Here is a 25,136-nt window from a genome sequence, read left to right as displayed (position 1 = left end):
GTCTCTCTTAGTAGTTTATAAAGTACTCCCACTCTCCCAGCAGGAAAGACAACGAAATCACTTGGTTGCCTTGAATGTACTTGCTGTCATAGCCCCACAATGAAGTCAGAAGTCTTTTTTTTTTTTTTTTGAGGAAGATTAGCCCTGAGCTAACTACTGCCAATCCTCCTCTTTTTGCTGAGGAAGACTGGCCCTGAGCTAACATCCGTGCCCATCTTCCTCTACTTTATACATGGGATGCCTACCACGGCATGTCTTGCCAAGCAGTGTCATGTCTGCACCTGGGATCCGAACCGGCGAACCCTGAGCCGCCAAGAAGCGGAACATGCGAACTTAACTGCTTCGCAACCGGGCTGGCCCCTGAAGTCAGAAGTCTTATTCTCGGTTTTCCGGATGGAGAAACTAAAGCATAGACAGTAGCGTGCTTGACCACTATCTTGTGAAGAGGTGCCCCCACACCTGCCACAGTTCTCTGGATCTTCCTAGTTTTCCCTTAGTGGACTTCTCTTGCTTCTTTGAACATGTAGTTGTGTTGTGTTGTTTTGACGTGTAGTTTTTTAAACATGATTTCCTGGGTGCCTCCTGGTGTTAAATGAATACTTCTTTCCTGGATACTTACTAGGTATTTTTCAGGTATTTGTTTACTCTCCCATTTAAGCCTCTCCAGGTGGGCTGCTAGTTTGTCGGCGTACTTGTTTTACTCTGTTGGAGAGAATCCTGTTCAATTCCCCAAGTAGTCATAGAGTGCTTAGTATATGCTAAGCTCTGTGCTATTCTCCTTGAAAGACACAAAAGCAGTGTATTCTCCTTGGCTCTGTGGGATCTTTGAGATTTATGGGATGAGAGCAAGATAGACATAAGCAGGGCTAGGACTTGGGTAAAGCAAACAAGGCATTAGGGTGCAAACTTTAAGGAGGCACTCTCTCAAGGTCATGCAAGTGCAGGGTTGGTACCTGCAAATGAGGACCTCCTTAAATTTTGAGCCCTAGGTCCCTTGCTTACCCCACTCTGGTCCTGGCCCTGGACTTAAAAAGCAGTTAGATCACTTGGAGAGCATGTCTAAGATAACATAAGACTAAGAATGTTGGTATAGAACAGTGCTTCTCAAATGTACGGTGCATTCAAATCATTTGGAGATTTTGTTAATAGGTAGATTCTGATTCAGGAGGTCTTGAGCAGTGCCTGAGATTGTGCATTTTTAACAAGCACCTAGGTGATGCTGATATTAGTCAGTGGGCCACACTCTGAGTTTCAAGGAGAAAAATCCATGCAGGAGAGAAGCAGAGGGCCAAATTCACTAAACTAGGGGATCAGGGAAGGCTTCACCAGGGAAGGTGCAATTGCATCTGGGTTCTCAAAGGATAAATTGGATTTGGATAGAAAAAAAAGAGAGGGAAGGGCATTGCAAGCAGAAGAAAAAGGTATGCAAAGGCCCAGAGACAGGAATGAGTCCCGTGTGTTTTGGAACAGTGAACAGTCTGGCTTGGCAAGATGCAGGTTCAAGCTGGAAAAGAAGAAAAGAGTTCTGAGAGGTAGCATGAAAGCTGTGTACTGATTATTGCTTTAGAAATGTCGTCCTTAATTGTTGGCTCAGGTACCGCCCAGCTGGACCTTTCCATTTCTTACATCTACTTGTTCCCTCTCAGAGGGGCCCTCTGTGCTGGAGAGATGAAGACCTAAGTCAGGACACCTGAATAAATTCTGTGAGGCAGTGTGTGAAGTTGGAAAACGGAGGTGGGTGGGTGACTTCATTACCCTGATTGGCTGAGTGAAGCCTTGGGTATTGTTTTTGTTTGTTTGTTTGTTTGTTTTTAACTTAGCTGGAGCATGTAGAAACCAGGAAGCCCAACCTAAATAGTGATGGGCATCCCTAGTACACACACAAATGATGCTTGGTAAATATGTGCTGATTTGACTTGGTGGTAGAATGGAGTTCTGCCCATTTTACTTTAAATGTTCCACTTAAGGTACTTTTCTGAAGCTATCATAGGAATAGTGGGAAACTAGGCCTTGAATATAGTAAGTACTAAAGGAGTATTTGTTGATTGATTCATTTGAGTGATTCTGAGGACTTGTCTCTCTTCTCTACCTCAAGGAACATTTTCAGTTCAGGTCCATATAAGAATGTATTGAGTGACTTTATGTACTTAGACTTGGGTACACTTCTGTATGGTGACAAGGAAGTAGAAGACTTGAGCCCTGAACTCAGAGTTTAGTATTACTCTAGAGAAGTGGTTTTCAATTGGGGGCAATTTTTGTACCCTGGGGGACATTTGACAATGTTTGTCGACATTCTTGGTTATTGCATCTGTGGAAATGCTACAGGCATCTAGCCGGTAGAGGCCAAGGACACTGCTCAACATCCTACAATGTACAGACAACTCCCCTGCAAAAAAGACAAGTAACCAGCCCAAAATATCCGTAATGCCAAGGTTGGGAAACTGCTCTAAAAGGATTAGACTAATAAATAGAATCAGAACTGGGAGGTTGGAAGGCCATACTGCTAGTTAATAGCAGAGCAGGGACTAAAGCTCAGGTCACCCTAGTCTGTTGTTCTACCTGCTACCATGGGTCCATTTAGAGTCAAATGGCATTATAGGACAGAATATTTTATCTAGCTTTATTTCCCACTAGTCCTGAGTCATACTTTTTGCTCTTGATATACTTAATTGTTTGTATGCTGTTACAACTTTATTCCTTCATGTTCATGTTAGTCCCTTTGCTTGGAACATATTTCTCTCATTTATTCATCTGGATAATATTTCAAATCTTCAGGATGTCTTCACTAATCTGTAACACCTCAGATTGGATTAAAAGCCACTTCTTTATTCTTCCATAGCTGATCTTCAGCATATAATAAGTTTTCACTTTATATGTCTGTCGTCTTCACTAGGCTGTGAGCATCTTGAGAGTTAGGTTCACTTTTCAGTCTTCATTGCCTAGCACAGACATTCAACACACTGTCGGTTGTAGACATGAGCCAAAGTATGTGGTTAGAGAAGGGAGAGATCAGTGGGAAATAGTGTTGGGGAAGGCTTCACAGAGATTGTGACACTTGAAGCTTCCTGTGATTCCTTGAAGATGTTGATGAATGTGTCAGCACCTTATGTTGGTCAGGGACAGTTCTAAGACAGTAATGGATTTTTCTGGTGGTATCTTTCTACAGGTTGATATGTCAGACCTCTCCCCAGAAGAGCAATGGAGGTAAGTGTGACAATGTGGGACCCTCAGGCTGGGGACTGTAGGTTAATCCAACTAATAGAATTGTGTATCTTCCCCTTTTGCTTCCTTCTCTGTGGGAGGCAGTGACTCCTGACCAGTGGGACAGGTCTTTTGGGATTTTTCCAGTATGTAGGTCATTCCTGGGTAGCTCCCTCAGTTTTGAGGAATAAGTAGGTAATTGCACCAAACCAGCCATCTGGGTTTGAATACTAGTTCTACTATTTCCTAGCTACATGGTCTTGGGCAGGTTACTTAACTTCTCACTGCCTTAGCTTTCCCCATTTGTAAAATGAAGATCACAGCAGTACCTATACCCCATAGAGCTGTGAAATTCTTAGAACAGTGCCTGGCATGTCTTAAGCTTACAGTGTTACCTGCTTTGAAGATGATTATCATCATTAACACCATCATCATCATCCATGAAACAGAGCAGAGAGCTCTGGTTGAGAAAATGGGAGATGTGTCTTCTGATCTCAGCTTGCTGTTAACTTGCTTTGTAACCAGAGTGAGTCAACAAATATCTTATTGTCATAATTTCTCATTGGTAGAGGAGTATCAGAGTGTTTGTACCACAAACTTCCTGAGGTGGCTGACCAATGAGCTGATATCAACCAAGTAAAATTTAATAGTGAGGAAAAAACCCTTCATTTAGATTAAAACTATTGATTATAAAAATATAGAATGGCAAAGATATCAACCCATACAACAAACCTAGCAAGATTTTAAGTGACTTTAAGCTTATTGTGCACCAGTTGTTTGCCTCAGCTACCAAAATATTCCACATAATTTGGAAGATTCATGGAAATATACTATCTGCCTTAAGAGAGGTGACAATGCCACTGTGCTCTGCTTTGCTGAGGCCACACTGATTTTGTTGTAAACACTACGTAGTAAGAGGATCTTTAGCTAGATGATATCTAGAAGAAGGCAGACAGGATTAATGGTCTTCATATTATGTTATATGCATAATGTTTAAAAGATCTAGAACTATTAGTCCAAAAGGGCCAGGAAAATGGTGGTAGGAGTAGGATGGTTTTTGTTACTGTTTTTTAAATAAGATCATGGTAAATCTTTGAAAGGGCGGTATTGGGAAAGATGAGTGGATATCTCCTTTGTTGTTTTGGAGTATAGGATTAGGTCCAATGGATTGAAGCTGTAGGAAGACAGATTTTGTGTCATTATCAGAAACATCTTTAATAATCATGGTGTATTGAGAGGTAGTGAACTTCCTTACTTAATGCTTAAAACCTTGGAATTTTATTCCTTCAAAAGCATTATTCCTTCACCAGCGTTAACACTGCTGGTTCTAGAATAGGGATTACCTTAAGGGCATGTGTTCTCAGCCAATGGAGGTATTCAAACAAAGGATTTCAAAAATAATCTTTGCATTGGGTGGCAACTTGAATTAGATGACTTCTCTGATCTTTTCTAGATCCTTTCTTTGATTTCTTGTTTTGCACATCTATTCAGTTATATACTGAGAACAAGAAACTTATTTCTTGTTATCTTTATAACTCCCCACAGTCCTTATGTTTTTAAAGTATTCTTCACCCTTTTAGTTTAGCTTGTCCTCACAAAGACTCTAAGCAGAAAAGATATGGGCTCCTTTTGACAGATGAAGAAACTGTGATGTAGAGATGTGAATTTTCTTGGCCCAGGCCACATAGGTGTGTCTGGACCTAAGTTCCTGACTCCTAAGCCTGTTATCTTTTTGTCAGATTCTCCCACCCAGGATGGAGTTTTATGTAAGACTAACCCTTAGGTGCTGTGGCTGGCAGGCTGACTGACATTTGGCTGCCCACTCTGCCCACCAAGTGTTGTCCCCCCACACCCCCTGGCTAACATTTTATCATGAAAAATTTCAAACATACGGAAAAGTTGAAAGAATTGTTCAGTGAACGTCTTTATACCCACCACCTAGATTCTGCAGTTAAATTTTTGCTATATTTGCTTTGTCATTAACCTATCCATAATTCATCATACCGGGTTCTTCTTGCTGTTAGTCTCTCAGTTCCCTTGGGAATTCCACGAAGAGGCCGTTTATGTTGTCCCTTCCCTCCCTCCTTAATATCCCCATCTACAGAGAATTTGTACAAAAGCTCCTGATTACAGGCTACATTTCTGTTTAGTTTTCTGTTCAACTTCTTCCACATTCCTCTCCCTTGGGTGACTCTGACCCAGAGTGGTAGGAGTGACTACAGTTGGCTCTCCGTATCTGTAGGTTCTGCGTCCATTCAACCAACCGCAGATCTAGAGGCCTATGATAGTTGTGCCTGTACTGAACGTGTACAGACTTTTTTTTCCTTGTCATTATTCCCTAAACAATGCAATAGTATAAAAACTATTTACGTAAAATTTTAAGTAATCTAGAGATGATTTAAAGTGTATGGGAGGATTCCATAGGTTATATGCAAATACTGCACCATTTTATATAGGAGACTTGAGCATCTGTGGATTTCGGTATCTGGTGGGGTCCTGGAACCAATCTCTCGTGGATACCAAGGGACGGCTATATTCTTTTCTGTTCTTAGAGGAAGCTTTTTGCCTGTATTGGCCAAGGGAATAGCTTGCTGCCTTCCAATCCTCAGGACCAGAGAATGCCAGCCTTAGATTAGATAAGAGTTCCAGCTGTATTCTCCTTGAGCCCTTGAGGAGGCTATTTACCTGTGGATGCTAATGGTGAAGTCACTGTTGGATTAATATAAAGTTGAAGCAGTCTAGATTTTTCGGACTTTAACCAGTCTTCAGGTCCCTGGTCCTGGCCAAGAGGATAGAACAAATAAAGCAAGACTGTAACCTTGGAATCAGCACACATTTGCAATGTTACTCCTTTACTGGTATTATAAATATCATTGATTAAGAGTATGAGATTTTATGGCCATAACCTTCTCTCTGGCTTACCTTCTTCTTCCAGTGATAGGTTGAAATAGGCCTGAAATGGACAGTGACACAGGCTTCTCCTGTGACCTCTTTCCTGCTACTCAAAAAGTGTCAGCTGTTTCTGTCCATTAGGGGCAGGCAGCAGACCACCTACCTTTAACCCCAATAGCTGAGCTTGGTGGCTAGGGCCCATAGAGCCTCTTTTCTATCCCAGAATGCCTGTCCTCTAGGGCATGTGTCCTTTTAGCCTCTAATTTGTGCAGTACCCTGCAGCTGCAAAACATAAGAGTGTGTTCTGAGCTATGGACTGGTGGGATATTCCTGGAAAGCACTGCCCAACCACCACACCATCCCTGACCTGGCTCACTCCATCTGTTTGGCTTTCAGGGTCGAGCACGCACGCATGCATGCCAAGCACCGCGGCCACGAAGCCATGCACGCTGAAATGGTCCTCATCCTCATCGCTACCTTGGTGGTGGCCCAGCTGCTCCTGGTGCAATGGAAGCAGAGGCACCCCCGCTCCTACAATGTAAGCCATTTTGCCTCTCACTTCTTTGTCTGCCAGTCAGTAAGAGAACCCCACTAAGTATTCTAGGGTCTAGCCTAACCCAGGCCACATGTAGGCAGAGAATAGACAATAATAATGCACTTTATGTATGAATGGTGAATAGTGCACAGTGGGTGTGTGTTTAAGGGGCAAGTGATTCAGAGGGTAAAAACAGATAGAACATGGGACTGCTTTCATGGCCAGAAAAGGAGGTCCTCCCTTTTAAGCATTTTGGGACAGATTCCTGGAGGAGATATTCACCAGGAACTGTTCAGATAGAGGGAGAGGTGATCAGTTGACTGGGAAGACCAGGCTCCAGTGAATCTTACAGGTGGAATTTAGATTAATTAAAAATAAAGAAAAGGTGGTAATGGAGGAAATGAGGAACAAAAACATATAAAACATATAGCTAAATGGCAGAAGTAAATCCCCGCTTAAATGTAAATGAATTAAATTCTCCTATTAAAAGTCAGAGATTGGCAGATTTGATAAAGAAAAAAACCCCATGACCCCATAATCCATCTATATACTGCCTATAAGAGACTCACTTTAAATAGAAAGACACAAAGAAATTGAAAATACAGTCATGTGCTGCATAACAATGTTTCAGTCAATGATGGACCACATGTACAATTGCAGTCCTATTCAGATTAATACCATATAGCCTAGGTGTGTAGTAGACTGCACCACCTAGATTTTTGTAAGTACACTCTGTGATGTTCACACAATGACGAAATTGCCTAGTGACGCATTTCTCAGAACATATCCCAATCATAAGGTGTCATGTGACTGTAAAAGGGTGGAAAAAAATAGTCCATGCGAATGATAACCAAAAGAGAGCTGGGATCGCTATTAAATATAGATAAAATAGACTTTAAATCAAAAAGGTAACAAGAGACAAAAGAAGGACATTATATATTGATAAAATGTTCAATTCAGTAAGAAGATGTAACAATTATAAACATATATGTGCCTAACAAAAGAGCATCAAAATATGTGAAGTAAAAACTGACAGAATTGAAGAGAGAACTAGATAGTTCTACAGTAATAGTTGGAGACTTCAGTACCCCACTTTCAGTAGTGGACAGAACAACAGGATAGAAGATCAATACCTAGTAGGGGACGTGAACAACAGTATAAGCCAATTAGACCTAACAGACATATATAGAACACTCCACCCAACAACAGCAGAATCTGTATTCTTAAGTGCACATTCTCCAGGATAGGCCATATGTCAGGTCACAAAACAAGCCTCAATAAATTTAAATTGAAGTCTAGATATATCTACTCTGGATTAGGACATGGCAGGTAGTGTACTGGATTTTTTTTACAACTATTAGTTTAGAAATTTTTAACCTTTTCAAGTATAACAACCCTTTTTTAACATAAAAAACTTGGCAAACACCAACATGGTAATAGTTATACTTTGAAAGAATACATAGGCACGTGTAATAATAATGATAGGTAACATTTAGTGAGTTCTTACTATGCCAGGCACTGTTCTAGCACTTTACATGTATAAACTCAACTGATTCTCACAATAACCCAATAAAGTAGGTACTGTTTTCTCCAATTACAGTTGAGGAATTGAGATATAGAAAGACTAAGTAAATTGCTCCAGTGATAAAACCCTTATTTGAACCCAGACGATTGTACTCCAGGGCTTTCAATCTTAATCCCTAAATGATTCTTTTTCTCTAGTGTATGCTTTTTCAGACCTCTTGTAATATGGTCAAAGATGCCCAGGGGTCTGTAGCCCACAGGATGGGAACTGATGCACTGTCTCATTTAATCCTAATAGCGCATGAATTAACTACATAGAACAAAGTGAGGACCAGAGAGTTGAGGCATGAAGGGGATACTCATAGACAGACCCAGGAGTTGAACCCAGGTCTTCTGTTTCTTATTTTATAATTTCTACTGTACCACATGTTGCCTCTGGAAAGAGTTTTCCATTAAGGGAACCAAGGGATAATATGGAGCATAGGAGGAAGAGAGGCTAATCTTTGCCCTTGAGCCAGCACCAGTCCCAAACATTACTGGCCTATTGCCAGCTCAAGTGTTGGCATGCATGGTAAGTAGAAACGTCTGTACCTTCAGGTCGCTGTGCATGGAATGACCACATGGCACCAAGGCTTTTTAAACGAGGCACCATCCAGCAGGCTAAGCCACCTAGGGTGGGGCTTCATGTTTGGACAGTGCTCATACTTTGTCCTGTCATCTGAAACAAGTCACTTGTCTCAGTGTGTGGTAATAGTGCCTACTCTGTAAAATGGGGATTACTGAGATGGTTCACTTGAGCCTGGAAAAAAATGATCTATATTGGTTTTGTTAAAACTTTTATTAATGAATATTTTCACTGCTTTAATTAAAATACTAACTTTGGAAGAAGAATTGCCCAACATGATCTACTGTGGCATCTGCCATCCTTTTTCAAGCTTATCAGAAGTTGGAGCTGTTTGCCTCAGAGGCAGTGTATAATACAGTGGAGTCAGACCAACGTGGCTGGATTAGCAAGCTCTCTTACCTCCTAGCTATATGACTTTATACCTCTCTGGGGCTCAGTTTTTCTTATCTCTAAGGTGGGGTGATAATATCTACCTCGTGAGTTGTGAAGATTATATAAGATTGTATGACAAAGTGTTTTATAACTTCTAAAGCTAATGTTAGTGACTGTTGTTGCTCCTACTCCTAAAAGAAAAAGCTCAAGACATAAACATGTCTTCAGGTACTATTTTATGTGAGAGAGGAATAGAATTTTATTTTTATTGAGGTAAATTTCACATAGCAAAATTCACTATTTTAACCATTTTAAATATATAATTCAGTGGCTTTTAGTATATCCACAGTATTGTGCAACATTGCCACTATTTAATTCCAGAACATTTTCATTACCCCGAGAGGAAACCTCATACCCAATAAGCAATCATTCCCTATTTCCTCCTTCCACCAGATCCTGGCAACCACTAAGCTGGTTTCTGTTTATTTGCCTATACTGGATATTCATATAAATGGAATCATACGACATGTGACCCTTTGTGTCTGGCTTCTTTAGCATAGCATAATGTTTTCAAGCTTCATCCATGTTGCAGGATCTATCAGTACTTCATTCCTTTTTATGGTTGGATAATATTTTATTCTGTGGATATACCACATTTTGTTTACCCATTCATCAGTTGATGGACATTTGGGTTGTTTCCACTTTTTGGCTATTGTGAATAGTGCTGCTGTGAACATTCATTATAAGTGTTTATTTGAACACCTGTTTTCAAATTTTGAACACCAGGAGTAGAATTGCTGGGTCATATAGTAGCTCTATGTTTAACTTATTGAGGAACTCCTGAACTGTTTTCACAGCAGCTGCACCATTGTACATTCCAACCCACAATGTATTCGGTTCCAGTTTCTCCATGTTCACACCAACACTTATTTGGGCATGAACTGGTATCTCATTGTGGTATCCACTAGACATGTGGAGCCTTTTTTGATGTTTTTATTGGCCATTTGTATATCTTCCACGGAGAAATGTCTGTTCAAGTTCTTGGCCCATTTTTCAGGTGTGGTTTTTTTTTTTGGCCTTTCATTGTTGAGTTGTATGAGTTCTTTATATAGTCTGGATACTAGGCCATTATCAGATATATGATTTGCAAATATTTTCTTCCATTCTTTGGGTTGCCTTTCACTTTTTTGATAGTGTCAGTTGATGCATAAACATTTTTTAAGTTTGATGAAGTTCAATTTTATCTATTTTTTCTTTTGTTGCTTGTGCTCTTAGTGTCATATCTAAGAATCCATTGCCAAATTCAGATCATAAAGATTTACCCCTGTGTTTTCTTTGAAGAGTTTTATACTTTTAGCTCTTACGTTTAGGTCTTTGGTCCATTTTGAGTTAATTTTTGTAAATGGTGTGAGGTAAGAGTCTAACATCATTTTTTTGCATATGGATATCCAGTTGTCCCAGCACCATTTATTGGAGAGACTTCTTTGTCCATTGAATGGTCTTGGCACTGTTGTCAAAAATCAGTTGACCAGGATACATGGGTTCATTTTTGTACTCTCAATTCTATTCCATTGATCTTTATGTCTATCACACTTTTGATTACTGTAGCAGTATAGTAAGTTGTGAAATTGGGATGAGTAAAAACTCTAAATTTGTTCTTTTTCAAAATATCTTGCCAATTCTGGGTCCCTTGCAATTTCTTATTAATTATAATTTCAGCTTTCCTATTTCTGCAAAAAACAAAAAAAGCAGTGGGGATTTTGATAGGATTGCATTGAATCAATAGCTCGTTTGGGGGGAGTATTGCTGTCTTAACCATATTAATCTTCCCATTCATGAACAGATTGTCTTTTCATGTATTTAGGTCTTTAGTTTCTTTCATTAATGTTTTGTAGTTTCCAATGTATAAATCTTGTAGCTCCTTGGTTAAATTTATTCCAAAGTATTTTTTTCTTTTTGTTGCTATTGAAATTGCATGCTATTGGCATTGGATGCTAATGGAATTATTTTCTTTCTTTTTTTGTTTGAGGAAGGTTAGCCCTGAGCTAACATCTGCCAATCCTCCTCTTTTTTGCTGAGGAAGAGTGGCCCTGAGCTAACATCCATGCCCATCTTCCTCTATTTATACGTGGGACGCCTACCACAGTGTGGCTTTTGCCAAGCGGTGCCATGTCCGCACCCAGGATTCGAACTGGTGAACCCCGGGCTGCCGAGAAGCAGAATGTGCGAACTTAACCGCTGTGCCACCAGGCCGGACCCTGGAATTATTTTCTTAGTTTCCTTTTTATATTATTCGTTGTTAATATATAAAAACATGACTGATTTTTGTGTGTTGATTTTGTGTCTTGCAACTTTGCTGAATTTGTTTATTGACTCTAATAGTTTTTTTGCAGATGCTTTTAGATCATGTCATCTGTTTTCCTTCTTTTCCAATTGGATGCCTTTTATTTCCTTTTTTGCCTAATTGCTCTGGCTAGAACTTCCAGTACAATGTTGAATGGTAGTATGAAATGGACATCCTTGTCTTTTTCAGGGGAAAGGGGTAAAACTTTCAATCTTTTGTCTTTATGTATGATGTTAGCTGTGGGTATCTCATAAATGCTCTTTATCATATTGAGGGAATTTCCTTCTATTCCCAGTTTGTTGAGTGTTTTTATCATGAATGGGTATTGGACTTCTCAAATGCATTTTCTACATCAGTTGAGATGATCATGTGGTGCATTCCTGGGATAAATCCCACTTGGTCATGGGTGTAATCCTTTTAATATGCTGCTGCGTTTGGTTTGCTAGTATTTTGTTGAGGATTTTTATGTCTGTATTCATAAGGGTTATTGGCCTGTAGTTTTCTTGTTATCTGTTTGTCTTGCTTTGATATCAGGGTAATGCTGGCCTCATGGAATGAGTTGAGAAATGTTACCTTCTTTTCTGTTCTTTTGAAGAACAGAATTTTGGTGTGGTATAAAAAGCCTTGAAGGTGGGATTCAGATGATCTAAGATCTACATCTAGCACCACTGCTAATTAGCAGTGTTTATCGTTAGTGCCAGTGAGTGGATTCTGACTCCTACTGACCCCGTGTACAGCAGAGCTGAACCCTACCTGTTTTTTTTGCTCCATCCTCTCCCCTTCTGGTACTATATCAGACAGTGCTCCACTGCTATTCATAGGGTTTTCATGGCCAGATTTTTGGAATTGGGTGGCCAGGTCCTTCTTCCTTGTGTGTCTTAGTCTGCTGAAACCTGTCTGCCACGGTGACCCTGCTGGTATTTGAAATACCGGTGGCATAGCTTTCAGCACCCCAGCTGCCATAGTATGACAACCGACAGGCAGGTAGTATGGTTCCCTGACTGGGAAATGAACCTGGGCAGCAGCAGTGAGAGCTCTGAATCTTAACCACTGGACCAGCAGGGCCAGCAGGGCCAGCAGTTAGCAATGTATTTTGGTCAAATTATTTACTCCCTCTTAGCCTCCTTCCTCATCCTCATATTTGATCTTTAAAGTGAGGGTTTAAGACTAGATGATTGCTAAAATCTCTTCAAGCTTTAAAATATTTTTTCATGGTTGTTATTCTATATAACTCCAAAGGCCCAAATTAAAGCTGAGGAATGAGTTTTAAGGATGCAGATTTGGCTAAGTAGTAGTATAAAGAAATTTTCAACGGAGGGACCTGTTCCGAGGTAGAGTGGACTGTCTTAGAAGGGCATGATCTTCCCATCATGAGCTGTGTTTAGCTGGGGCTGGACTACCCCGTCAGGGTGGTTGTGAGGGGATTTTTGTGATTTTTATGAATGGTTGACTGGACTTCTTCTAAGTCCTCCCTCTCAGTTCTAAAATCTGTATCATATTGAATTACTAAGAGAATTGAAGGCCTGTCTTCTGCTGAGAGGACTAGAGACAGAGGATGAGGTTTGGTTCTGTTTTTATTTTGTTTTTGTTCTGATTATACATGTTATACATGTTCATTATAAAAAATTCAAATATTATGTATGTGACAGAAATCAAAAGTGCCCAGAGAGAACCGCTGTTAACAATTTGTCACACTTGCAGCTTTTCTAGGTGTATATTAGTGTTTATACATTTTTAGATATTTATGACATCCATTAGGTTCTGCAGCATTTTCCACCTAATACTATCTTTCAAATATCTATCCATATTAGTATGTATGTCATCCTTTTAAACTAATAACTGCATGGTACTCTTTTCAATAAATTTTTTTAAATGTAAATTATCTCTATTGATAGACATGTTAATTAACACTTTTTTCACAGTTACAAGCAATGATTCAGTAAATTTCTTAACATATAATTTGCAGAGCTTGGCAAGCGTTTCTGTAGAATGTGTTCCTAGAAATGAAATTGCCTGGTCAAAAGGTATACCTGTCTTTACTATTAATGTCTTATTATTGTTATTAGTGGATCTTGTCGAACTGCCCTCCAAAATAGTTACAGCAGTTTACAATGCCACCAACAGAGGTTAAGTGTTGTTACCTAGTGTTAAAGAAAGTATAGAGAATCATCAGTATTTTTAATCTTGTCAATCTAAGAGAGTAAAAATGTCTCATTTATGAAATATTTCTTTAATTCTTAGGTTGAGCATGTTTTCACGCTTACTTGTCATTTGGTTTTATCTGTCAGTTGTTCATATTGTTGACTATTTTTTATATTTGATATTTCAGCTTTTATCAGGGTAATACATATCATAGTTTTAAAAGTTAAGTCGTTCTGCAAGGCTTAAAAAAACAAAACCCATCAGACCTCTGACCAACTCGATCTGTCCCTGAGTCTTAGGTCAGTGGCAACAACTGTTAACTTTTTTAGTTGTTTTCTGATACAATATCTGTAGTTTTAAATAACATTGAGTGTGTGTCTAAATAATTTTACTTTTAAATATTATGTATTGACTTCCTACTATGGAAGATGATAATTATCTTATAGTGCTTACCCCACAAACACACTTTTCCTCCTCCCAATTTTTAGGTAAATAAATATTCACTATTTTCATTATTATGACATGTTATTCACACCTGAGCCATGTGGTATATTTGGTCTTATTGATTTATAAGAGCTTAGGATTCTTGATTTATAAGAGCTCTTTGTATATTAGGAATAAAGCCTTTTGACGTGTATGCTGCAGGTATCTTTCCTGTTTGCCATCTGATTTTATTTATAGAATTGGTTCAGAAATCTTTATAGACTAGATTTATGAACTATCCTGCATCTAAAGTTCTTCTCCCTGCCTAGAGAGATTTTAGGTACTAGCTGTAGCTACCAGTTTTACAATTCTTGGGGTACTTGTCCTCAGATCTGCTCTAGGTTAAAGGTGGCTTCCAGGGAGGAGACGCAGAGCAGAAATATAGTTGGGACATTGCCAAGGTATGAACTTCACTATTTATAAACATCATAACACCACCTACCATTTGTTGAGTACTTTATAATGTGCCAAGTATTTTGCTGTGAGGTATATAGGATTGTTTTTGCCATTGTATGGATCAAGTGACTGAGGCTCAAAGAGATTAAGTGAGCCTCACGCAACCAGTGATTAGCAGAGTCAGGATTCACACCCAGTCCAACTGAGTCCCATGCTCTCCCCACTCTTCCATGATGTCTGTTTATTTGTTCAGGCAGCAGATTTTCTTTTTCTTTCTTTCTTTTTATTTTTGGTGAAGAAGATTGTCCCTGAGCTAACATCTCTGCCAACCTTCCTCTATTTTGTATGTGGGATGCCGCCACAGCATGGCTTGATGAGTGGTGTGTAGGTCCGTGCTGGGATCCAAACCCACAAACCCTGGGCCACCAAAGTGGAGCACATGAACTTAACCACTACACCACTGGGCCAGCTCCTTCAATCAGCAGATATTCTTTTGATCCTTTATAGCCCCATGCTAGGGCTGTGCTCACTTAATGTTTCCTTCATAGAAAAACTACTTTTTAAAGATTTTATTTTAACTTTTTCCTTTTTCTCTCAAAGCCCCCCAGTACATAGTTGTGTATTTTTTAGTTATGGGTCCTTCTAGTTGTGGCATGTGGGATGCCGCCTCAGCATGGCTTGATGAGCAGTGCCATGTCCGCGCCCAGAATTCGAACTGACGAAACCCTGGGCTGCTGAAGCGGAGTGCACGAACTTAACCACTTGGCCACGGGGCTGGCCCCGAAACTACTTTGAAATAGTTTGTAGAGTTGAATAGACAAGTTCCCTGTGATCTACGAGTTTAATTCCTAAGTATATACCAAAAGAAACTTTTGCACGTGTGTCCTAGGAGGAATTTTCATAGCACTTATTGCTATTTGTAAGAGCAAAACTTGAAAATGACCCAATTCCCAGATATAGGTCATTTATAACTAACTTATATAATGGATAAGTTAGTTGTGATATATTCTCACAATGGAATATTATATAACTTATAAAATAATACATATAAAAATAATCAATTATAGTTATAAATAATGGCAAAGATGAATCTTAGCAATATAATATTGAGTGAAAAGAGTCCCAGAAGACTACTTATAGCTTGATACTTTTTCTAGAAAGCCAAAAACGATGAAAACTAAACAGTGTTTTAAAAATATGTATATTGTGATAAGGCAATATTTTAGATAAAGATTTTATTTTTCCTTTTTCTCCCCAAAGCCCCATGGTACATAGTTATATGTTTTTAGTTGTGGGTCCTTCTAGTTGTGGCATGTGGGACGCCACCTCAGCATGGCTCGATGAGCGGTGCCATGTCTGTGCCCAGGATCCGAACCAGCGAAACCTTGGGCCCATAAGGCCATATTTTAAAAAGCAAGTCAATGCTAAAATTAAGAATCAAGATAGTGCTGATGTTGGATGGAAGACTGGAGGTTAGGATAGACAAGAGGACACAGCTAAAAGTCATTTTAGATGTTCCAGTTCCTATGTTGGGTGGTAGATTCAATATCATATTATTAAAAAATAATTAGCTTAAAAAGGAAGGAAATTCTCTCACATGCTTCAGCACGGATGAACCTTCAGGACATTATGCTAAGTGAAATAAACCAGTCACAAAATGACAAATACTTATATCTGTCTTCCACTTATATGAGATACCTAGAGATTCATAGAGATAGAAAGTAAAATGGTGGTTTCCAGGGGCTGGGGGAGAGAGACAAACAGGAGTTGTTAATAGGTATGGGGTTTTAGTTTTGCGAGATGAAAAAGTTCTGGAGATCTGCTGCACAGCAGTGTGAATGTATTTAACACTACTAAACTGTACACTTAATATGGTTAAGATGGTAAATTTTATGTTAGGTGTTTTTTTTGCCACGATTAAAAATAATTTAAAAAATTAAAAGTGGTCCATGCGTGGACTAATGATGAGAATTTTCATTAGCAAAGATTCTGATTAATTTATTTTTTTCCTTTACCTGAAGTTCAAAAATAAAAGGCAAGAAAGAAAGCAATTCCCAAGACAGGGACTTACCTTACTTGGATATTAAGACATACCATAAGAGTAGACAAATAAACCAGTGGAACAGAGTGACAGTCTTAGAGACAGCTCCATGTATATTGGGAACTTAATATACAATAAAGGGGTAACCACCAATCAATGAAGAAAATACTCATTGTTAAGTAGATTGTGCTGAGAAAACTGGCTCACCATATAGAGCTATTTAAAACTAGATTTCTACATAACACTGCATACAAAGGAGACTCAAGATAGATTAAAGACCAATTATCAAAGGCAGATTATGAAGTTAATAAAAAATATGTAGGCAAATAAGATAAAGATTTGATAAATTTGATTATATTAAGATTAAAGATTTTGTTCTATAAAGGATGCCATAGGCAAAGTTAACTGCTAACAGAATGGGAGATTAGTAATGATTAAAACTGACACTAGATTAATATCTAGACCATACAAAAGAGCTCCTACAAATCAACAAGTAAAAAGACAGCAACTCCAATAGAAAAATGGGCAATGGATATGAACAGGATATGATTTACAGAAGACAAAATCCAAAAGTCCATCAAGGAGGTGGACTCAAAAGAGATGCTCAGAGTCCTTAGTAATTAGAGGAATGCACACAAAAACAACACTGAGATATCACTTTACATCTATTACATTGGCTAGAAACTAGAAACCTGGATATTGCTAAGTATTGCCAGGGATCAGAGGCTATAGGAACCTTTGTGCCTTCTTTGTTGGAAGGAAGACTGGTGCAGGCATTGTGAAGAGCAGCATGGCACTATGCAGTTAGATGGAATATACACATATCCTGTGACACATCCTAAGGGGACATGTGAGAGGGTATTCATGTAAGTGATAGTTGTGGCGGTTAATTGAGGAGTTGGTGGCAATCTGGATGTCTGTCTCTGAATAAATAGGTAAAATGTGGTGGATGCATATCATGACATTCTGTTGCAGTTAAAAGCAACACATTAGGTGTACCCATAATAACTTTTGGACTTTAAAAGCATAGTACCGAGAAGGGAAAAAATAACAGAAAGATACAGTGTCATTTAATAAATAAAAAATGTACTGTTTGTAAGAACAGATACAAACAAAAATGTACATATTAAACACATTAGAATGTGGCAGGGTGAGGAATGGGATTAAAAAAGAATCAAAACAAAACAGCTCCCCAGAGAACGTTGTCGAGTAGTAGAAACTAGGGTTGTTTGGGATTAGCCATCAGAGTTTTCAAAAAAATGCTTCTGCTGGCATGCCAACAGATGACGGGATTATTTGGTAAGGCTCCATTTCTCTCGTACTGAGTGACTTTTTCTGTTCTTTACCAGTGCCTTTCAGTGGGCACCCATGACCACTGGGTGGAAAAATACTAGCTCTCCTTTCCTAGACCAGCTTTCTCAATAGGGAGACTATTAACATTTTGGGCCAGATAATTTTTTATTTTTGTCGAGGGGCTGTCCTTGGATTGTATCTCTGGATTCTACCCACTAGATTCCAGTAGCACACGTCCCCCATTTGTGACAACCAAAAATGTCTCCAGATATTGCCAAATGTCCCCTGGGGAGCAAATTCACCCCTGATGAGAAACAGTCCTAAATTCTAGGAGCTAGAGCAGCAAGGATGTTGCCAGCCATAAGACCGATTATGAGCAAGTGTGCCAGCCTCCTCCCTTTCACTGTGAAAAGTGTGAAACTTCTCTCTGTAATTTAGGAGCCCAAGTCCAACCTTCGCCTTAAAAGAAGAGAAACTTTGTCTAAATTAGCTGCTGTTTGGGAGCAAGAGAGCCTACTGTTTTCTGTATCTAAATTTCAGGTACTATTCTTGTCAATAACAACAACAAGAGTACTACCTTAAACTGCTTATAGTTTCAATTTGTTGATGTTTAAAAAAATACTTTTCTCATCTGCTGTCTTGTTGGAACCTCACAACAGCTTTATATGGTAGATGGGGTAGGGATTTATCTCCATTTTTCAGATTAGTAAACCAAGGTGCAGAATCCTGCAGTGACTTGTTGGAGCACATGACCATTAAATTAGAGAGCTGGACATAAAACCAAAATCTGATTCTTGGTTAAGTGCTCTTCCCATAGAGCACTCAACCATGTTTTGAGATTCCTCAAAAGCTTCCAGAAATTACTGTCGGTTTCTGCAATGGTCGTTTCTGTTTTTATCCCCCTGATTTTCCTCCAGGCATTTCAAGTATTCCCCCCCAACCCACTCGCTTTACTCTCCATCGTCTTGCCTCCTCAGCCTTTCCAGAGTTTCCCCACAAGCTCAGTAAATGGCACAGGGAGGCAGGGCTTGGGAGATGGAAGATCTGGGTTGGAAACCTAGCCCAAGCCAGACTTGCTTTTTGGCCTCTGTAGCTCAGTTTTCATCATCTAGTCAGAGAGTCTAATATTATTCACCCCTTACCTCCCTCAGGGATGTCAGGGGAAAGAATGTTTATACCTGGAAAAGTGTCTATCCTATTTTTAAAGATCTCCAAGGAGAAGCTTTCATCATCTCTGTTACCAAATGTAGAATCTTTTCAAACTCCTAACCCCTGAACTGCTATCCGTCCTGGAATAGATGAGTGGCAAAATCTCCTACCTGGAAATCTTTAAAGTACTGTATAGATTTTTCTCAGACCAAGACATTAAGAGGGGTACTAGAATGTGACTAGAGAATGCTGACTAAAATGGTAAAGGGTTGTAATCCACTTTCTGTGAGAAAGAAAAACTTTGCTCCTCAGAATATAACAACAGCTTCTAAGTGTGATATATACATCAGCCTCCTCTGAGCCTTGCCTACCTCTTTGGGCTCATTTCTCTTCCCTCCTTCAAGGACTAGTTGTCCTCTGTCAAGGGTACCGTGTTCCCTCATCATGATGTCTTTCTCCACCTGCACCTACTAGGCTATCAAGACAGAGATCAAATGTGCTTTCTTCAGGAAGCCTTCCCTGGTTCCCCCACATTGGATGAGGCACCTCTCCTCTGTACTTCCTTGGCCACCAGGGCTTACTCCATTATAGCTCTTATCATACTGCATTATAGTTGCTTGTTTCTCCTCAGTAGACTTAAGTTCTTGAGGAGGTTTTGTTTTTTATCTCTGAATTCTTCACTCCTTAGCCTGGTGTTCAGTGTTTGTTAAATGACTGCTTGACTAACTCTTTTGCCTGGAGAGAAGACTTGGGAAAGAAGGCATAATCCTAGGTATTAGGAGAGTAGTCATAAGAAACAGGGAGTAAATTTACTCTGTGCCTCTCTGAAGGACAAGAGTTAGACCCAGAGGCAGAAGGGACACAAAGGCAGAATTTTCAGATCAGCATCAGGGAAGAACTGTCTAGCTCATCTGTTAGCAATGGAATGGCCTGCCTCATATGGTAAGGATGAGTGTTACCAGGGGTGTGGTAGGAGGGACTTGCCAATCAAGTTTCTGCCCTGTAGAGTATTCTGGCAATACGTGGAGTCTGCCAGGTCACAGAAACTACACTGTATATATCTGCTCCCTGGGCCTCTGGATTATCTTCAGATAACTGATGGTAACAGCCATGCCTTTTTGTAGTCTTCTCTGGGCCTCATACCCAATGCCTTCAGCCGTTCCTTATGTGATTTGGTTTCTTTGTAATCCTGGCTGCTCCCTTATGGCCATGCTTATTCGTCAGGGTTCTTTGTACAGTGTGGTCTCAAGACCTCATCCCAGGGCCCCAGGTCTGCTTTGACAGAGCAGAGAACAGCAGAGCTGCTGCCTCCTTCATTCTGGGTATATTCCTAGTTAAGCAGCCTAAAGTTGCCTTGGCTTTTTTGGCAGAAACCCTGTTGGCATATATTCCCTGACTATTGGTGGTCAACTGAAACCCCTAGATCTGCTTCACGTGAGCTTCTATTAAGCAACTCCTTCCCCATCCTACACTTGGGTACATGGTTAGGTTTCATCATATGGCTTTGGTTTATCATGTCAGCTTCTTAGCTCATAGATGTTAAGAGTTAGAAGAACTCTAGAAGCAAGCTTTATTTTGGATCTTGCTTTTTCTGTCTTGCATGTTCACTGCCTTCTCCCCTTCCCCCAGCTTTGTGATATCCACAGTTTTTTCATCCAGATCGTTCATGAAATTGACCAGAGCTGGGAAGCTTATCCCAAACACCTCCCTCCAGGTGACCTCTGTCCACTTATCACCATTCTTTTCAAGCTGATTGTTCTATTAGCTATCTCTTACTTTGTTCTACTACCTGGACTTGTAGTATTCATTTCATTCTCAGTGTTCCTTTTCAGCCAAGTATGGTGGGTGATCCCTGCTCCCCAACATAGAGAGATAGAGAAGTGATGAGAATCCTCAAAACCAGAAGTGCCAAGCATCGGTAGACTGGCAAAGCAGCTGGTGCCCAGGGAAAGATGTGGTCTGGAGCTCTTTTGTGTTTCATGAATTATAGTTTCTTAGATGAAAGAAAACTAGAGGTTGTCTTATCCACGTTCACATGGATTAGAAATAATCATCGGGGCGAGCCCAGTGGTGTAGTGGTTAAGTTTGCACACTCTGCTTCCGCTCCCTGGGGTTCATGGGTTTGGATCCCAGGTGCAGACCTACACATTGCTTGTCAAGCCATGCTGAGGTGGCATCCCACATACACAATGGAGGGAGATTGGCACAGATGTTAGCTCAGGGACAATCTTCCTCACAAAAAAAAAGGAGAGAGAGAATTTCATGTCTACCAACACTCCTTCCTGTAATGGTAGGCTCTTGACTGAAAAAAATAGTCTATTTAAATATGGGTTAGCTCTTACTGTTAGCATCTAATATCATGATCTCAACTGTGTAGTCTTGTGGGGAGATAAGTGGGATATTGCTGTTCTTGCCTTCCAGAGGGAGAAGCTGGGATTATCCCTCAGTAAATGTTTGTTGAATGAATTAGTGAGTTGGTTTTAGACTAGTCTTCACTTCAACTGTCATATTTGCAGATTCAAGGAAAGAAGGATGAATGGCTTTCTCTTTCTCTCTCCACCTGGTCAAATCCAAGCCTCCTCCAGAACCAGAGCTCTGCCTCTTTCGGGCAATCTTCCTTGACAGCTACTGCCCACATGGCTGCATGTCTCCTCTGAACTCTCATGTCGCTACTTGATGCGCTGCATGGCTGCCCAATTTATGTGTTTATGTCTCATCATCCCAAACCTTGGAAGAGAAATTAGGGTCAAGGCTTCTCATTATTTTGGGCATTTCACAGCATCAGGCACAAGTACTTGAGCAAGCTGTTGAACCAAATATGTTGCGTAAAGTGTTGCCACCAGATGGCACTAGAGTCCCTGCCATTGTTCTGAGAATCTTGCGTAGCTTTCAGCCATTTATTGCCAAGCTAGCTGTTAAAAATGCCTTCTTTAAGGTAGAAGCTTCAACTTATTTATGAAACAAAATGCCAATAAATACTGCAGTAGAAACAAGTAAAGAAAATTAACCAGGCAAAGTTGTAACTTACCATTTTTCACATGGTAGACTGTGCTGTTCACTTGTCCCCTCTGCCCTGCCCCGGTCAGGCGCTGGGCTCCCGCCCCTGCACCTGCCTTCTCGGCCCTGAGCAGAAACTGGCTTTCAAGGTTCCCTAGTGGAGAGTGCCTGGATGACTGAAAGTGGCCTCAAATCCTTGCTTTGTGTTTTTAGATCATTTATTTTTCCTGGAAAGGACAAATTAAACATTATAAAGAAATTACTGTAACCTCACCACTTTCAATATGTTGATTATTGTGGTTGCCTCATTGCAGTCTTTGCTCCCTTATGTATGTGACTCTATGCAGTTTCCATCGGTGAAGCCGTAATGAGAGCTCTCATCTACTGAACGCTTACTATGAATTATGCCCTGTGCTTGTTGTCTTATATACATTACTTCCATTTAAATATAAGAGCTATTACGATGAACACTTACCTTATCTTTATTACATTACTTATATTGAGTGCTTAGCTTGTTAGGCACTGTTTTAAGAGCTTTCCTTGCATTAAACTCACTTAACCCATACAACCTTATGAGAGTAGATACTGTTAATCTCATTTTACAGTTCAGAAAACTGAGGCTTATCAGGGTTAAGTGACTTGCCTAAAGTAACACAGTAAATAGCTGTATTGGGATTCATATCTAGAATTCTTTCGTTCTAAAATTTCTGATCATTTCACTATATGATATCGTTCCACTTTGTTAATTTGTTCTGTAATGATTTCTATTTGGACTTCTAGAAAGGGTCTAAAGATGAAGAGAATCATTAAAGTAAGCATTTGATTTAGTTTTTCTCCTGCTGCTAGACTGTTAGCTCCTTGAGGACAGGGACTAGAGGTCACATTATGTCTGCATTCCTCTTCCCATTAAATACAAAGTAAATGCTTGATGGATAAATGAGTGAACGTTGCCTCCACTCTTCCAGGAAGTCTGAGATACAAGGCTGCTTAACAGAACCATAGCATGTTAGAACTTGCAGGGGTTTGAAAAATCAAGTCAAACCCCTCCTTCAAGGAGACAGAACCTCCTTAGGGCAACCCAGTGAGTTGGAGGCAGAACAGAACTAGTACCCAGGCCTGCTGGTCTTCTACTGGGCCATCTGGTTTCAAAGAGCCTAATTCTGTCCTTAAATTCCTTCTTTTCCTTTCCTCTCTATTTCTCTTTTTTTTCATGGGGTGAGTTGTGTAGCTTTACACCCTTAAAGTTTCATGTCTGAAAGTTCTAAAACAAGGCAAGATTTTTCATTCCTTTTACAGTGATGCACAGATTTACTCCTAATTATGTCTTTGTTCAACCCAGAATAGAATCCAGGTCCTCTGCCTCTCACCGCCTCCAAAATGTGCAGAGATGCAGCTCATATAGAGAAAAGAATCTTGACTAGAGTCCCCCTCAGAACAGGCTCTTGATGATTGGTGGGGAGTGGGAAAGAGGCTATAGCGCAGCTGGTTGTTTTTATGTGACAGTCAAGTTTTTGGAAAAGCTGGAAGGAGACCAGGAATTCCTGTTCTTTCTCAGAGAGGACAAGTGTGGCCGGACCACATGATTTGATTCTTCCCTCTTCTCTGGGCCTCCTGTTTGTAAACATCCCATGAGCCTGTTCAAGCAAACAGTGTGAAGGCTAAAGACCCTGTACCCTTCTTTCCACATCCCATCTCCATCTACCCCCTTTTAGTATGATGGTTCTGGTTGCCTTATCCCCTAATTTCAATAATCTGCAGTTGTTTGTTCTCACGTCTTTCCCTAGCCTCCTCCCAGTATCTCCTAGAATGTCACTTGGAGCATTATTGGGGTAGTCATTTATTTATTATTTATTATTGGGGTAGCATCCTGGTGCTTCCACACCTTTTATGTAAGGCCAGAATATTTTAGAATGCCTCATTCAGAGAGTCACTGGGGTTGCTATAGTGTAGAATTGATGCTGAGGCTACACTGTTCACTGACCAGCGGCCAGCACCAGTGAACACACAGAGCTGGAAGCGCTAAAGCAAGTGCTCTGCTCACCATTTTTTTCTCACTATCTCTCTCTTTTTTTTTTTTTGTATTTAAAGGAACACTAAAAAACTCAGGCTATTTCTTGCCACAGAGCAGTCTATAAGAGAATAGTAGCTACAGACAACTACACACTAAAAAGGTACTCTAAGCTGCATTATCCAGTATGGTAGCCACCATGCGGCTGTTGAGCACTTGAAATGTGACTAGTCTCTTTTGAGATATGCTGTAAATAAAAATACACATCCGATTTCAAAAACCTTAGCACAAAAAAATACAAAAACTTACAAAAAATACAAAATAATAATATAATAATACAAAAAAATAATTTTAATATTGAGTACATGTTGAAATGGTAATGCTTTGGGTATATTGGGTTAAATAAAATATATTATTAAAATTAATATCATCTGTTTCTTTTTGTTTTTTCTTAACGTAGCTACTAAAATACTTAAAATTACATATGTGACTTGCATTTTTTTTTTTTTTTTTTTTGAGGAAGATTAGCCCAGAGCTAACTACTGCCAGTCCTCCTCTTTTTGCTGAGGAAGCCTGGCCCTGAGATAACATCCATGCCCATCTTCCTCTACTTTATATGTGGGACGCCTACCACAGGGTGGTGTGCCAAGCGGTGCCATGTCCGCACCCGGGAACCAAACCGGCGAACCCCGTGCCGCCGAGAAGCAGAACGTGTGCACTTAACCGCTGCGCCACCAGGCTGGCCCTCACATTATTTTTTGATTGGTCACCGCTGGTCTAGAAATTCCCAAGAGTAAGTACTTTCCCGAAAGTTTCTATACTATGGAACTTAAGGAAACTTGCTACCATTTTCTTCTCCATAGCCACTCTCCCTTTTTTTTTTTTGAGATTGGCACCTGAGCTAACATCTGTTGCCAATCTTTTTCTTTTTCTTTCTTCTTCTTCTCCCCAAAGCCCCACAATACATAGTTGTATGTTCTGGTTGTATGTCCCTCTGGTTGTGCTATGTGGGACACCGCCTCAGCATGGCCTGATGAGTGGTGCCATGTCTGCACCCAGGATCCAAACTGGCAAAACCCTGGGCTGCCGAAGCAGAGCGTGTAAACTTAACCACTCAGCCACGGGCTCGCCCCC

At 40.0% G+C, this 25,136-nt stretch overlaps 1 protein-coding gene across 1 annotated transcript in view; it reads left to right on the top strand.

Annotated features, from left to right (window-relative positions):
- RNF121 (ring finger protein 121) overlaps nt 1-25,136 on the top strand; it is a 76,962-nt gene that overhangs the window by 29,366 nt on the left and 22,460 nt on the right. Inside the window, exons 2-3 of the mRNA XM_001496568.5 lie at nt 3,167-3,204; nt 6,490-6,631. Of these exons, the coding sequence (XP_001496618.1) occupies nt 3,167-3,204; nt 6,490-6,631 (180 nt within the window). The remainder of the gene's footprint in view (nt 1-3,166; nt 3,205-6,489; nt 6,632-25,136) is intronic.

The sequence above is a fragment of the Equus caballus genome, chromosome 7, assembly GCF_041296265.1.
Source record: "Equus caballus isolate H_3958 breed thoroughbred chromosome 7, TB-T2T, whole genome shotgun sequence".
NCBI classification, from domain to species: Eukaryota; Metazoa; Chordata; class Mammalia; order Perissodactyla; family Equidae; genus Equus; species Equus caballus.
The sequence above is the reverse complement of the archived record's forward strand: the minus strand, read 5'-3'. Positions and strand labels throughout refer to the sequence as shown.